The sequence below is a fragment of the Pristis pectinata genome, chromosome 3 (genome assembly GCF_009764475.1).
Source record: "Pristis pectinata isolate sPriPec2 chromosome 3, sPriPec2.1.pri, whole genome shotgun sequence".
In the NCBI taxonomy this organism is placed as follows: domain Eukaryota; kingdom Metazoa; phylum Chordata; class Chondrichthyes; order Rhinopristiformes; family Pristidae; genus Pristis; species Pristis pectinata.
The window spans coordinates 66040168-66055215 of NC_067407.1; the positions used below are offsets into that span (position 1 = coordinate 66040168).

At 40.2% G+C, this 15048-nt stretch overlaps 1 protein-coding gene across 1 annotated transcript in view; it reads left to right on the forward strand.

The window, feature by feature from the left end:
• The window catches only part of LOC127567921 (xenotropic and polytropic retrovirus receptor 1 homolog), a 311271-nt gene that overhangs the window by 227190 nt on the left and 69033 nt on the right, over window positions 1-15048 (forward strand). Inside the window, 2 exon segments of the mRNA XM_052011129.1 lie at window positions 2684-2865; window positions 3441-3620. Coding sequence (XP_051867089.1) covers window positions 2684-2865; window positions 3441-3620 — 362 coding nt within the window.

Consider the following 15048-nt stretch of genomic DNA (forward strand, 5'->3'; position numbering starts at 1 on the left):
GGCTGATGGTCAGTGCAACATACAGAGTGTTTCCTGTTCTTTTCACCTTGATGACAGTTAAAGTGAGTTGTAATCAGTACGGTAGTGAATTATTGGAAGTTTGATATATGTTTATGACTTTTTTTTTCTTGATGTATCCTAAAGCCTATTGTCAAGCTGAGTTTACCAATGCCAAGTAGGATGATTTTCTGTGTAAGTAACATCAAGTACTTGCCCATGAGAAAGATGCAAGCTGAAACCTCCCAAAACAGGGAACAGCATTTAAGTATCCGAAAAATGTTAAGAGAACTAAGTGCTTTTGCAAAAACAATAGTTTTCCATAAAAGAAAAACCTAGCTACTTAGAGCCATTTTAGCACTGCTTATGTTGTAAGATTAGAGTAAATAGACAATATAGAACTTTACCACACTGGCAGATTTTCTGGACTATTGGATGTTACTCCTAATAATACCCAATCACCTTTGTTTCACTTTTTTTTTAAACGTGACGCAATAGTTAATAAAGTTTCAAGTGAACTCAGTGAGTTTAAAGTGAGCATGGGAAACAAGGCCCATGTATGTTTAAAACAATAATGGGAAACAGGGGCTCAGTGAGATTAAAAGGAGCACAGGAAACAGAACCTGATGTGTTTAAAGGGAATGTGGAAAACCATGCACAGTTGTGTTTAAATGGAGCATAGGAAACAGAGCTCAGGTGTATTTAAGGGAGCATGGGAAAAGAGGCAAGGCAAGTTTAAAGGAAGCACAGAAAATGGGAATTTAAAGGAAGCGCAGAAAATGGGGCCCTGAGTTTAAATGGAGTGTGGGAAACAGAACCCGGTGAGTTTAAAAGGAGTGCAGGAAGCAAGGCTCAGTTTAATGGAAGCATGGGAAGCAGGACCCAGATATCTTTAAAGGGAACATGGGAAACAAGACCCAGGTATGTTCAAAGGAAGTATGGGAAACAGGCCCCCGGTGAGTTGAAAATGAGCACAGGAAGCTAGGCCCAGGTGTGCTTAAAGGAAGTGTGGAAAACAGGGCCACATATGTTTGAAGAGAGTATGGGAAACAAAATATGATGATCTAGATTTCTGAAAAATCAAAAACTACATTATTGGAGTTTTACTCTTCTAGAAAGGGCAGTAGTAAATGGAGGTGAGGCTTGAAAGCAGTTAGCTATATATCTTCCTATTTTGTAACATTCCCAACAATTCTCCCTAGATCTCTACATTCCTCCAGTTCTGGTTTTACTTGGAACCTAATTTTTAGTTTTCTGCTATTCACCAATAGGTGAATGTTTCTTCAGCTACTCAGGCTGCTGCTCTGAAGTTTCCTTCCTAAGCCTCTTCCTATTTTGAAGATGTACCTTAAACCTCTCTGATCATGCTCCTAATATCTCCTCATGTGAGTTGATGACAGTTTTCCCTGCTGGTACAATGAAGTGCCTTGGGAAACATTTCTGTGTTAAAGTGCCCTATATGTATGTATATATTAGTGTTGAACTGTAAAAGATATGGAGTTACTGTGCCTTTAACAAAAATCAGACACAAAGTGCAGTCCCCACATGAAAGATGCACAGGTGATTGAGATTTCATAGTTCAGCAATTCCTGTAGGAAACATGTTGGTTCTGTGCACTGACTGTACACTGAACCAGGTACAGAAATTCCCAAGTTTAGTCAGACACACAAGACCAATCAGTGACTGGGTAGGATGGTAGTAGAGGACATTGAAATGCAGAAAGAACTGACACAAGGTTACATTTAAAGTGAATCAGAATGTTTGACCTTAGTCACAGCCTAGATAAAGATTGGGATAGTTGGAATGGATCATCATAAAAGTGGCGTTGGTGGAAAATGATGCATTGATGAGTTGTTTAGGAATTCATAGTGACAGACCTCATTAAAGATTTTGTAGATTGACAATGACAAATAAGAGTTCAAAAATAGAGGGCCTGAAGTGTTTAAATATAGATTAAAGAATCGTTAATGGCATAGCCAAGCCACAAAACCATTGTGATGATCACTGGCTAAAATAAAACTTCCCAAGTGCTGTAAGATATGTCGAGTCAGTTAACACTATATTTGGAGCCACCTTGCTGATGGATGATGTTGATTCAAATAAATTTAAAAATTTATTTAAAGTCAAAGAGTCTGAAAAAAATAACAGAGCAAAGTTTGAAAATGTCCAATTTCAGGGCAGTCAAAGGCAGAAGACTTAAAATTTAGAAAAAGTGATCTTTCTTGCATACGTAGGGAATAATCACAGCCCCATAAAGACAGGATTGTTTCTGAAGCAAAGGGGCGCTATGATATATTTTTCATGACAAGCACCAGTCCTCTCCAAGAGGTCCAGCTAGCAATAATTGACTGAGAACAAAGAGGTCCATACCACATGCTGGTCTGGTATTTCCTGTTTTTCTGTATTCTTCTCCATAACCTTAATGACTACCTTAAGCAAAGGGAGCTTATGAAGGCTGTTTTATCTTTGATCGTGACTGTACTACCTGAAACTTGCCTTTTCTGACATTTCTAAGCAATTTTATATGTTCTATTTTGTTTAATGTATTCTAAGTCTCAACTGTCAAATAGTCATTTCTGATAAAGAGAAGATGTGTTGTAAATTGATCCTTATTTCTTAATATGAAAAGAGCAGTTGTTAGCATGTCAGTTGTTCTGCTTTAACGAGCATTTGCTCCATCTTCCAGCTAAATCAAAAGAGGAAAACATTTGGCCCTTGGTGCGTATTTACCGTAGTGGATTCCTTTTGATCGAGTTTCTCTTTCTTCTTGGCATCAACACATATGGCTGGCGACAAGCTGGAGTGAATCACGTGCTGATTTTTGAACTCAATCCCAGAAGCAATCTCTCTCACCAGCATCTCTTTGAGGTTAGATACTCCATATGTGATTGGAAGGATTGCAATGAGCATTATCTGGAACACGGGTGTGGAACAATTTAGAAGAAATTGTGAATCTCTTCATTCTCAAAGCCTAGTTTCATTGCTCAGCACTTCAAGCCCATAATCGTTGAGCTTACAATAACCTTATTTCATGTACGCATCTTGGAGATTATTGTTATTACCCTTTTTGTTAATTAATCCCTAACCTAGCTGCTAATGCTGGAAACTGTGGGAGAAGCAAGAGCTAGAGCAGGTGAAAAATCCATAAACATTTCAAGTTTATATTTGAACCTTTGCCTAATTATCCTGGAATTGGTAATTGTATTGATGAAGTCTCCTCTGAGGCTATTTATCTTAAGAGGGCTAGCTAACCCTTGCCATACTTAGCACTGGTAACACCAGCCCACTGACACCATGGGGTTATATTGAAGTATATTGCCATTGTTAATTGCGTTATATTGAAATATACTTACTGAAGGAGAATCATTCCACTGGTGTGTAAGGATCGTATAGCTCTATAAAAGTAGATATTATACACATGTAAACTATCTGTCTTTTTGCAGATTGCAGGATTCCTTGGAGTTCTTTGGGGCTTGAGTTTATTCATCAGTTTGTATGGGCAATACATTTTAATTCCAATGTCATTCAACCCTCTCGTATTGTATGGGTTCATGTTCCTGTTTCTGATCAATCCTACAAAAACTTGCTACTACAAGTCTAGGTTCTGGCTCTTAAAACTCTTGGTAAGTTTTTTATGAACTATTATTAACAGCTTTACCTTTGTTTTTATAGTGGGAAAAATCTTTAACAAGAACGCTAACATTGAAAGTGCTAGAAGTAAAATTTGTTCATCCTAAAAAATGTGTTTTGTAAGTTATAAAGTAAAAACTGACAGATGCTGGAAATCAGAAGTATAAACAGAAAATGCTGGAGATACACAGTGGGTAGGGCAGCATCTGTGGGGAGAGAAACAGAGTTGGTGACCTTCCATCTAAACTGAGAAAATGAATGTGTTTTAACTTGCAGAGAGAGGGAGTGGTGAAAGAACAAAGGGAATGTCTGTCGTAGGGTGAAACAAATGCTTTGATTTCTAAATGATGAAAGCCTCTGAATCACAGCTGCTCTTTCTGGAGGAGTGTAAAATGATAGAAATGAATGAATGAATGCAGTAGAGCGAGAAGGAAAAAGTTTGAAGTGAAAGAAGCAGAAACAAGCTTGATGAGATGGCGGCACAAGTAGAAGCAAATGGGTTTGGTTTAATAAATATTGCAGTGCTTGCAGGGTAACCAAAGCTTGGTAATCTTCCAAAAGAATAAGCAAAAAAGGGAAAGGAGATAGGGTAGCATTGTTAGTCAAGGGAAGGTATCAATGTGGTGATGAGTAGTGATAAGATGGAGTGGATCATGATGTGGAATTGGTTTGGGTGGAAGTAGTGAATAGCAGGGGAATAAAGACACATGAGGAAGTAGTCTGTAGGCCACCAAAGTGTGGCCTCTCAATCAGACAAAGCATAAATGGTGAAATATCAAGGATATGTAAGAAAGGAACTGCAATTATATTGGGTGATTTTAATCTGTATATGGATTAGATTAATCAAACTGGCAAGGGTACTGTGGAAGAGGACCTTGTATAGTGCATCAGAGTTTGTTTCTTAGAGCAATATGTTACAGAACCTACCTGGGAACAGGTTGTTTTAGATTTGGTCATATGTAATGAGTCAGGATTAATAAGTAATCCTTAGTGAAGGATGCTCAAGGGAGTTATGATCACTATATGGTGGAACTCCAGATACGGTTTGAGGGAGGACACAGTGGGTCCAAAACCAGTGTCCGCAATTTAAATAGGGGAATTCCCAAAGGTATGAAGGAAGGGTTTAGAGTGAACTGGTAAAAAAAAAAGGCTAGAGGAAAAGTTAGTAGATAAGCAGTGGCAGACATTTAAGTAGCTACTCCATAAACTCAGCAGAAATTTGTCCCAGTTAGAGAAACATAGAACATAGGACATTACAGCACAGTACAGGGCCTTTGGCCCACGATGTTGTGCCAAAATTTTATCCTGCTCTAAGATCTATCGAACCCTTCCCTCCCACATAGCCCTCCATTTCTCTATAATTCATGTGGCTGTCTAAGAGTCTCTTAAATGTCTCTAATGTATCTGCCCCCACAAACTCTGCTGGCAGTGCGTTCCACACACCTACCACTCTCTGGGTAAAAAACATACCTCTGACATCCCCCTTGTACTTTCCGTCAATCACCTTAAAATTATGCTCCCTTGTGTTAGCCATTTTTGCCCTGGGAAAAGGTCTCTGACTGTCCACTCGATCTATGCCTCTTATCGTCTTGTAGGCCTCTGTCAAGTCACCTCTCATCCTCTTCCTCTCCAAAGAGAAAAGCCCTAACTCACTCAACCTATCCTCATAAGACATGCTCTCCAATCCAGGCAGCATCCTAGTAAATCTCCTCTGCACTCTCGCCAAAGCTTCCACATCCTTCCTATATAACAATGGACTCCAGATGCTGGAATCTGGATGAAAAGCACTATGATGCTGAAGGAACTCAGCAGGCCAGGCTGAAGACTGACATAAATGTGATGGAGTAGGAGGGAAAGTTGAAGTGACTGGCAAGAGGGAGATGCAGATCACGGTTACGGACAGAGTGCAGGTGTTCTGCGAAATGGTCACCTAGTTTACGCTTGGTCACACCAATGTAAAGGAGGCCACATTTGGAGCACCAAATGCAGTAGATGATATTAAGGGAGGTGCAAGCAAATCTCTGTCTCACCTGAAAGGACTGTTTGGGTCCCTGGATGGAAGTGGTGTAGGGGCAGGTGTTGCACCTATGGTGGGGGCATTGGAAGGTTCCCAGGGAGGGACCGGGATGAGTGGGGGAGGGGGGGGAGTGAACTGAGGAGTTGCAGAGAGAGTGGTCCCTGCGAAAGGCAGAAAGGTATGCTTGGTGGTGGGGTCACGTTGGAGGTGGCAGAGAATAATGTGTTGGACACACAGGCTGGTAGGATGAAATGTGAGAACAAGGGAGACCCTATCCCTTTTGGGTCTGGGAGGGGTGGGGGTGTGAGCAGAGGTGCGGGAAATAGCAGAGATGCAGGTGCGAGCTCTCTCGACCACAGTCAGGGGAAGGCATAGTTAGTAAAGAAGTTGGACATCTCGGATGTAACCATGATTGGCATCTCCCCGTTGCCAGTCACTTCAACTACCCCTCCCACTCCATCACAGATAGGTCAGTCCTCGGCCTCCTCCACTGCCAGGAGAATTCCAAGTGCAAACTGGAGGAACAGCACCTCATTTTCCATCTTTGAACCTTGCAGATTAACGGCATGAATATTGAATTCTCCCACTTTAGGTAATCCCCACAACACCAACCCCCCTCCCCCACACCCACCCCTAACCATGCCTCTTCTTCCCTTTCCTAGCCTATCTCTTTTCTTTCTACCCCCTTTTTTCCTCCTTACCTTTGACCCATTCCCCCGTGGCTCTTCTCTCCCCTCCTCCCCTGCACCTGCCTATCACTATCTCCGACCTGCATCTACCTTTCACCACCCTGTGCCCACCCCGCCTCCCCTCTTTTGTCCACCTATCACTGCTCTGCTTTTCCCTCCTATATATTGGGCTTCCCCCTTGTCCTATCTTCAGTCCTGAAGAAGGGTTCTGACCCAAAACGTTGACTGCCTGCTTTTCTCCACGGATGCTGTTTGCCTGCTGAGTTCCTCCAGCATCATAGTGTTTTTTATTACAGTTAGGCTCATTAAGAAAGACGAACCATCTGTGGTTAACAAAGGAGATCAAGGAAAATATTAAATCAAAAATTAGGGCGAATTAAGTGGCAAAAGCTAGTAGTAGACCAGAAGACGAGGAATATTTCAGGAACCAGCAGTGAGAGACTAATAAGGAGAAAGAAATTTGATTATGAGACAAAACTGGCAAGTATTATCAAAACAAACAAGAGCTTCTATGGATATATACAAAAGAAGAGGGTAGCTAAGGTAAGAGTGGGACCCCTGCTGGAGAATGAGACTGGGGAATTAATAACAGGGAAACAAAAAAATGGCAGATAATTTAAGCCAATATTTGGTGGAGGACATTATAGATATCTCAAAGATAACAGATGGGCTAGTCTCAAATAGCATGGAAGATTGGTTACACTCCCAAACATGAGGACAAAGAGTTGGAAATACTAATGGGAGTAGAGACAACCAAGTAGCTAGAACCCAATGGCCTGCAACCAAGAGTTATAAAAGAAGTGGCCACAGAGTTTGTTGTAGCAGCAATAGCTGCAGACTCCTTTGTTCAAAAAGGGACAGAGACCAAAAGCAGGAAACTATGGACTTAAAGTCTGTTGTCAGCAAGTTGCTTGAATAGGTTATCAAGGAAGAAATAGCTCGTCATTTAGATAAGCAATGCTATCAAACGAAGTCAACGTGGCTTTGTGAAAAGGAAATCATATTTGACAATTTGCTAGAGCTCTTCGAAGATATAACATGCAGAGTCGATAATGGGGAACCTGCAGATGTAGGCATTTGATAAGGTGTACATTAAAAAGCTGGTGCACAAGATAAGAATTTGCTGTATTGGGGGAAGTTTGTTGAAATGGATCAAAGACACAAGAGACTGCAGATGCCAGAATCTGGAGCAACAAACAATCTGCTGGAGGAACTCAGCGGGTCAAGTAGCAGCAACAAACAATCTGCTGGAGGGATATGGATTGAAAACTGGTTATGACATAGAAGAGAGAGAGTGGGAATAAGTGGGTCTTTATCAAGTTGGAAGGGTGTAACTAGTGGAGTGCCCCAAAGATCAGTTCTTAGCTCTCAATTATTTATTATCCACATTAAATGACTTGAAGCAGAAAGTGTAAAGTATCCACGTTTGCTGATGACATGGAAGTAGGTGGGAGGACATGCTGCAATGAGGATATTAGGACTCTGCGACAGGGTAGAGATAGAATGAGTGAGTGGCAAAAGTTTGCCAAATGAAATTAACTGTAGTAAACTGTCAGGTCATGTACATTAGTCAGAGCAATCAAAAGGCAGACTGTTATCTAATTGGAGAGTTATTGCAAATGAGTGGAATAGAGAAGCTTCCAGATATTCGTGTACATGAATCACAAAATGTTAGCACGTGGGTGAAGCAAGTAGATAAGGAAGGCCAGTGGCATATTGACCTTTATTGCTAGGGGCTGGAATTTAGAAATAGCGAAGCATTGTTATAATGAAGCCACACTTGAATTACAGTCCACAGTTTTGATCTCCTTATTTAAGAAAGAGGTGTACGAACATTGGAGTCGGTCTAGAAGAGGTGCACTCAGCTAATTACTGGGATGAGACAGTAGTCTTATCATGAATGGCCAAATAAATTAGATCTTATTCTTTGAAGTTTGGAAGAATGAGGGATAATTTTATTCATAGTATATGCCCTAAGGGGGTAAATGTTTCCACAGGTGGGAACTCTTGAATGAGGGAACATAATTGCAAGAAAGGGAGATGGTTATTTAAAAATGAGGTGCAGAGGAATTTCTTTTCACAGAGGTTGTGAATCTCTACTACAACAGATTTTTCCAAATGGATTGCTTATTAGAAATTGCCAAAAGTGGAGCAATTTTTATTGTTTTTATCATTCATAAAATGGGTTCACGTGCAATGGGCTTCTAGGGAACTTGCATTGAGCAAAGGGTAGCATCCACTAACCTATTTAAAAACCCTTAGTTACCACTATAAGTTACAAAATGTTGCTCTTCTTAAATACGCTAAAAAATTGTAATGTTACATTTAATTTTCTTGCCAAATTAATTGTCATCAATGCTTTAAGGAAAATGATTGCATGGGACAGTAAATTGAAACACTGAGATGTTTTTTGTATAAAACACAATTTGTCATGAAATTGTCCACTACTACTGTGCAACAGTATGCATTTGGTAGAAGTTTACAATATGCCGATCTAAATAAGCTACATAATAAGAGTACTCAAATAAAGCCCCTACCTTACTGATGTATTTGATCCAGTCAATGATTATTTTAATGGCACACCACAGGTCTTTGTACTGTGAGGGTTTTTTTATTTGACAGTGGTATTTTTAGCATACACTAAAGTGTAATGCTGTATTTATTCAGCCCTTGGGAAATCTTCAATATTGTTTATGCAAAGTTGTTCTGTCTAATGCATTTTTGAAAATATTATTTGGAATCATAATTTGTTTATTTTCATACCTCATTAGAAATATTTGAAATTTGATGGAATTAGATTTCCTGAAGTGATGCACATTCATTATTAATGCAGACCGGCGTTCTCCATAGGGCATTCTGTCTTTTAAAGAAATAATGCAAAAGCTGCTTTTGATGCTTCAGTACGTGCTAAAGATGTGCGTAATTTTCTTCCTTTGTTCATTCTGAAGGAATCATCAGGGAATTAAATTGATTCATTATCAAGCCTTCTCATACTGTTCTCCACACTCCACACAAATTCATTTATTTTTCTCCTTTTTCCCTCTGGTTCTCTCTTTCTCCCTTTGTTCTGCTCTCTGTTTGCTCCTTCCTTCCTTCCTTTTCTTTCTCTCCTCCATTCTTCCTCTGATCCAAATCTCTCTACTGTCCACCCCGTCTGTATATGCCCCTTCCTCTATCTTCACTATTTCCCATGTGCCCCATTTCATACACTTTTGCCTTGATCTGTCCCATCTTTTCTGAATGCTCCCTGTTTCTGACTCTCATCATTCTCTGGCACCGCCTCTCTTTTCTGAATGCCTCCTTCCCTTCGGCTTTTTTCCCCACATTTGACCCTAGTTGGATCCCCCGACAATGGTTCTACCACACTTTGTCACTTCCCTACTTTGCATTTCCCTCATTTGTCATTCCCCCATGTGTGCCACCTCCCTCCATTTACACCTCCTGCTCAATCCCCTTGTATCTGCTCCACACTGCCTCTCCCACTGCCCCATACTGTACCCTCCACCTCTTTGCTACCCCTCCCTTTCACTGCTTCCACCTCCCCATCTTCCACTGTACCTGTCTGTGCCAAGTTATCTCTGCGTTCCTTTTGCTACTGCCCTCCCTGTTTTCTGTCACTCCCCTGTTACTCCCATATTCAATTTACTCCTTCAATCTAACCATCTCCCTTTTCCTCTCTTTCTGCCCAGTTTTCTCACTGCCATTCAACTTGCCCCTTTTCTCTCTGCCAATGTTTAAGCCTCATTTCTCCATCCTTTTGGAAAATGGAATTTGTGTCCTGAAATAATTTTATTTAGCTTGCATGATCAAACACATTGCCATGAAGAGCTCTGCAGTGCTTATCTGATAATTATCATTTGAAACAGATGAATTCAGTCATTACTTTGCATAATGTATTTAGTGAAACATAAACTTTAAGTGGACAGAGTTTTTAATTATCATGTGTACAGTAAATTCAGTAATGCAAATGTGATACTGTGACCTAGTCCAAAAGTATATCACCTGGTGTAATACCAAGCACTTGAGCTCTGGAATATATTAAGATTTTTGATATATTATCTCAGTCAGATATCAGTTATGGACTTCAGCTGTTATTATTGTTCCTAACAAGAGTCAGCCAGGATTTCCACCTCAATTTAATAACCAGGAACATATGCTTAAATGAAGATCAGATTCAGCTGTTTTGCTGTCCATTGTTAATTATACTTATGCTTGCTGACAGTAATTGTTCGTCCCAGTAGTGTAATAATTGTGCCTAATGGCTTACACCAGGTTGTGATGTTGGTGTTCATCCTCCATATGAACTTTAATTCTACACCCATGTACATGCCCTGTTCTCCTGTCTCTCTGTCAAATTTTCTTTCAGTCACATATGTATCTTTGAATGTTGGTGTGAGCTCTGCTTCTGTCACCAGCTCATGAAAGTAGTGGGTAATGAAAGTAATGAAATTCATTGTCCAATTAATTACTAATTTCTGACACCTCTGTCAAGCATCTTAGTTCAAACAAAACTTTAAATAATCTTTGCCTCCTTTAAGTAACCATGCCTACACAGATTGAACATAGTCCTAGAGGTTTCTTGATGTGATCATCTTCGTCATGTAGGCATTCTCTCCCCCCTTCAATATTTTTACAACCAAATAAATTTTCTTTAAAAAAGGAAGCCCTTATGAGTTTTCTCCCTTTCACTTGTTCAGAGTAATGTCCAAGCTGTTAATTTTTAATTTCTGGAGACAGTTTGGGAGGGTTGGCATCTCTAATATTAATCCTGACTTTAGGAGGGTGTGTAAGCCTGAGACTTTGCATTGCTTCTGGCCAGCAATTGTGGGCATGCCCATTTTGAGTAATAACTGCATGTGTCAATATTCCATAAAATATTTACAGAGGAACGTTCTTGCAGATGCTGTGGGGAAAAGAGATGTACTGAAGGGATATAAAACCAATTGAGTAATTACTTTTTGTAATTGGTTTTCTGAAGAGCTACTGTGGCATCTGGTTGTGTGCAGAACTTGAAATAGTGTAACAGTACACATTTATAGATGATTGACAGGACAGTAATTGCTTGAATTTAATGCACTATCTTGCTAAAACAGCACAAATACTACAAAAGCTAAAGAACATTTTTCACAGATGTATTTAGCCAGTGATAAATCACATAAGAGAGGAACAAATGTCTAAACCATTGAACTGTCCATGTATTGTGTTCAAGTAATAGTGTTTTCCCACTGAAATGAGCAGTTGTTGAATGGAATTACTAAAGAGCTGTCATTTTTATTGTTTCTCTCTTTCCCAGTTTTTGTCAGCTACTCTGTGAAGCAATGACATCATTGGGATTCAGTTTTACTGTCTTGTACCAAGCCCAGATGGATAGTGAGCATAGGAGACACTGACATTGAATGTTAGTAATCATAGCTGATCCCAGTCCATTCTTTATGCATTCCACTTTTTTTTCCTCATTAAGCAGTTCCTCAGGATTAACGATGACGTGCCTCTACTCCTATTCCACATGTTCGGAGACTTTCCAGACTTTTATTGTGGATCTTTATTAGCTGGTGTACTGCAAGAGCAGAGTTTTGCAAATGTTATGTGTATACCCTGATCGCTCGTGTGTTTCAGTCAACAATGGCTTGGAATTCAGCATCCTAATGTGTATGCACACAGGCTCAATGGTTGAAGTTGATGTGACCTTGCTTCTAGACTGGCGATGACATTGGTTGAACAGTTTCCCATTTGTACTGTAGATTAGCTCCTCTCCAGTTGGAAGCTTTCTGAAGCTGAGGAGTAGCTAGAAAATTTGAGAAACGTCTTGGGCAATGACACAGCCTTGCTTGACGCCAATCTGCACTGAGATTGAGAGTGCCAAAGATCCATTGGTTAACATCGTGGAAACATGCATAAGATGGAACTGAGTTTCTGCAGGCAGCCAAATTTGAGAAGGAAGCTCTACAATCCCACTTGATGAATGGAGTTAAATCTTTTGTGAGACCAAGACCATGTGTAACGGTTAGTCGTACTCCATGCATTTGACACGTGTTGAAGATCATGTTTGTTGTTCCTCTGGAAGGATGGAATCCACATTGCAATCTGGGGAGCAGTTCTTGAGCCACAGGGAGGAGACAGTTGATAAGGACCCTGGTGATACTTTCCCTGTGGCAGACAACAGAGGTCCCTCTGTAATCCACCCTGTTGGACTTGTCTCGTTTCTTGAAAATGGTCATGATTGCAGATTTTCTGAAATCCCCTGGTTTGTTCTCCTCTCCCCAAACATGGGAGTTGTGATTGTGAATTTGTGACTGAAGTTCCTCTCTGCCAAGTATTAGAACTTAAGCAGCGATACTGGCTGCTCCTGAGGCCTTGCTTTTTAGTTGTCATATGGCCTTTTCAACCTCTTGCCAAACAGGAGGTGTATATGAATCAAGAACACTCATGAGGAGTTCTTTGAGGTGTTCCTTCCAGCAAGCACTAACTGACCCTCTCCTTGATAAGTTCATTTTCGTTCTTAGCTGTCATTGGAGTCGGCCCTTGCATGTTTGGGCATTGACAGTGCTGAAGGAACTACGCATTGTCATGGTATGTCTTTGCACTGTACTGCTGCTGCAAAACAACAAATTTCATGACATATAAGTCAGTGATAATAAATCTGATTCTGATTCCTGTGCTCTTTCTACCCGCTATCTGACCTTGCGGTCTCAGATTGTCTGTTGAGCCTCAGCCTGTTCAGATGTTTCTTTTTCAGTCCAAGAATTCATTGCATTTGTTATTCATTAGTTCCTGGATCTCCTGTTGTTGTCATCAAACCAGTTCTGGTGCTTTCTGGTGAAGAAGCCATGAATCTTTACACAGTGCTAATTATAGTCGATTTGAAGGCTGTTTAGTTAGGGACATTCCATGGCTCCTGTTGGTTGGGAGTGAGTTGGGGAGGGGGGTGGGGAGGGTCATCAGTTTGAATAAACCCTGGTCCACATCCCAGATGAAGACAAGCTGGTCCACCTGGGTGACTTCAATATCACGTAGTAAGAGACTTATTCGGGTTAGGGTTGTTCATTAAAGTATACATCAATTCTGAGGCATTTTGTCATGTAAAATGTTGCACAGTCCAACGTGCCTAGAGGGAAGGTGAGGTGTTGTTCCTCAAGTTTTTGTTGGGCTTTATTATAACAGTGCACGAGGCCACAGACAGAAGGGTCAGAGTGGGAATGAATAGAAAATTGAAGTGGCAGATAACAGGAAGCTCAGGGTCACTCATGCAGACTGAACACAGGTGCTCAACACAGTGATCGCTGAATCTGTGTTTGGTTTCTCCAGTGTAGAGGAACCCACTTTGTGAACTAGATTGGAAGAAGTGCAAGTGAGTCACTGCTTCACTTGAAAGAACTGTTTGGGGTCCCTGGTTGGTAGGAAGGGAAGAGATAAAAGGACACATATAGCATTTCTTATGATTGCATGGTAAAGTGGTATGAGAAGGGGAGTGGTAAACAGAGATAGAAGAGCAACCTAGGGGGTCATGGAATGAATGTTGAACAAGAAGGGGAGTCTGCTGTGTTGAGTTGATGTTAGCAACACAATTTGAAGAAGAACTTCCTTTGCTGAAATTAATAGTTCATCAAAGTATTCGTCAATTTTGAGGCACTTTGTCGTGGAAAATTTTAAGTCATTTAAGATGTACACAAAGCCAAGTTCTTTCTTTCCAGGTAGAATTTTATGGTGATCACTCTCAGTGAAGTACCTGATCATTTGTTGTGAAATATTAAGTATGCAGAATGCTGTGTAGTCAAATGAATCCATACAACTTAAATCTTAATTGGAATAGACAAAATATCATGAAGTAATTGCCCAGCTTTGACATGATAATGCATACAGTCAGGCTAGCCTAGTCATTTTGTGACCCTTTTATACTATAATGTCACATTTAGAGTTTGGCATTAGTAATGAGCCAATAGATTAACAGAACACTAAACCAGGCAGGAAACCTCAATGAAAAAGATTCTCACAATTTTTCCCAGAATTGTAAGGGGAATCCTCAACAATGCAAGCAGGGGTATTGAGGGTGAGTGCAGGTATTGTCCTGAGTGACTTTAGTAAAAATTAATTTTGTTTTCAGAGAAATTGTGGAACTCAATAATGCAGTGTGCACCATACTTTGCCATGTCTTAACCATGTGGTCACTAGTCCCAAAGTGACACGTCAACCACTTGCCTTGCCTCATTTCCTAAGAGGAGGTTGAGTGTAGCCCCTTCTCTAGAAGAGCCATCTACATATTTCTTCATATTTCTAGTCTTAACCATGTGATCAGTAAAATTTTTTTGTATTAATGTCTTATTCAGATGAATGTCCTATTTCCAAACCAGTCACCAAAAGGCAGGTTAACTGATTATTCCTATCTTTTTCTGAATGTGAACTCTTACTGTTTGTAATAAATGTCCATATTTAGCTGCCTAAAAGGCAGCATGACAAAAGTACTAAAGCAGTGAAACACTTTAAGACATTGTGAGGACATTGTCTCCAAAACATTTTATAAGTAATAGAATCAGGAGTGGGCCATTTGGCCCCTTATGTCTGTTCCACCATTCAATAAGATCATGGCTCATCTTTTCCCTCATTTACTTTTCTGCTCCATAATCCCATTTCTCTTGATTTTCCTGATATCTAATTATCTAAATATTTTCAAGGTACAGCATTTTATATAAGGTATAAAATGATTCCACACGATTCCAC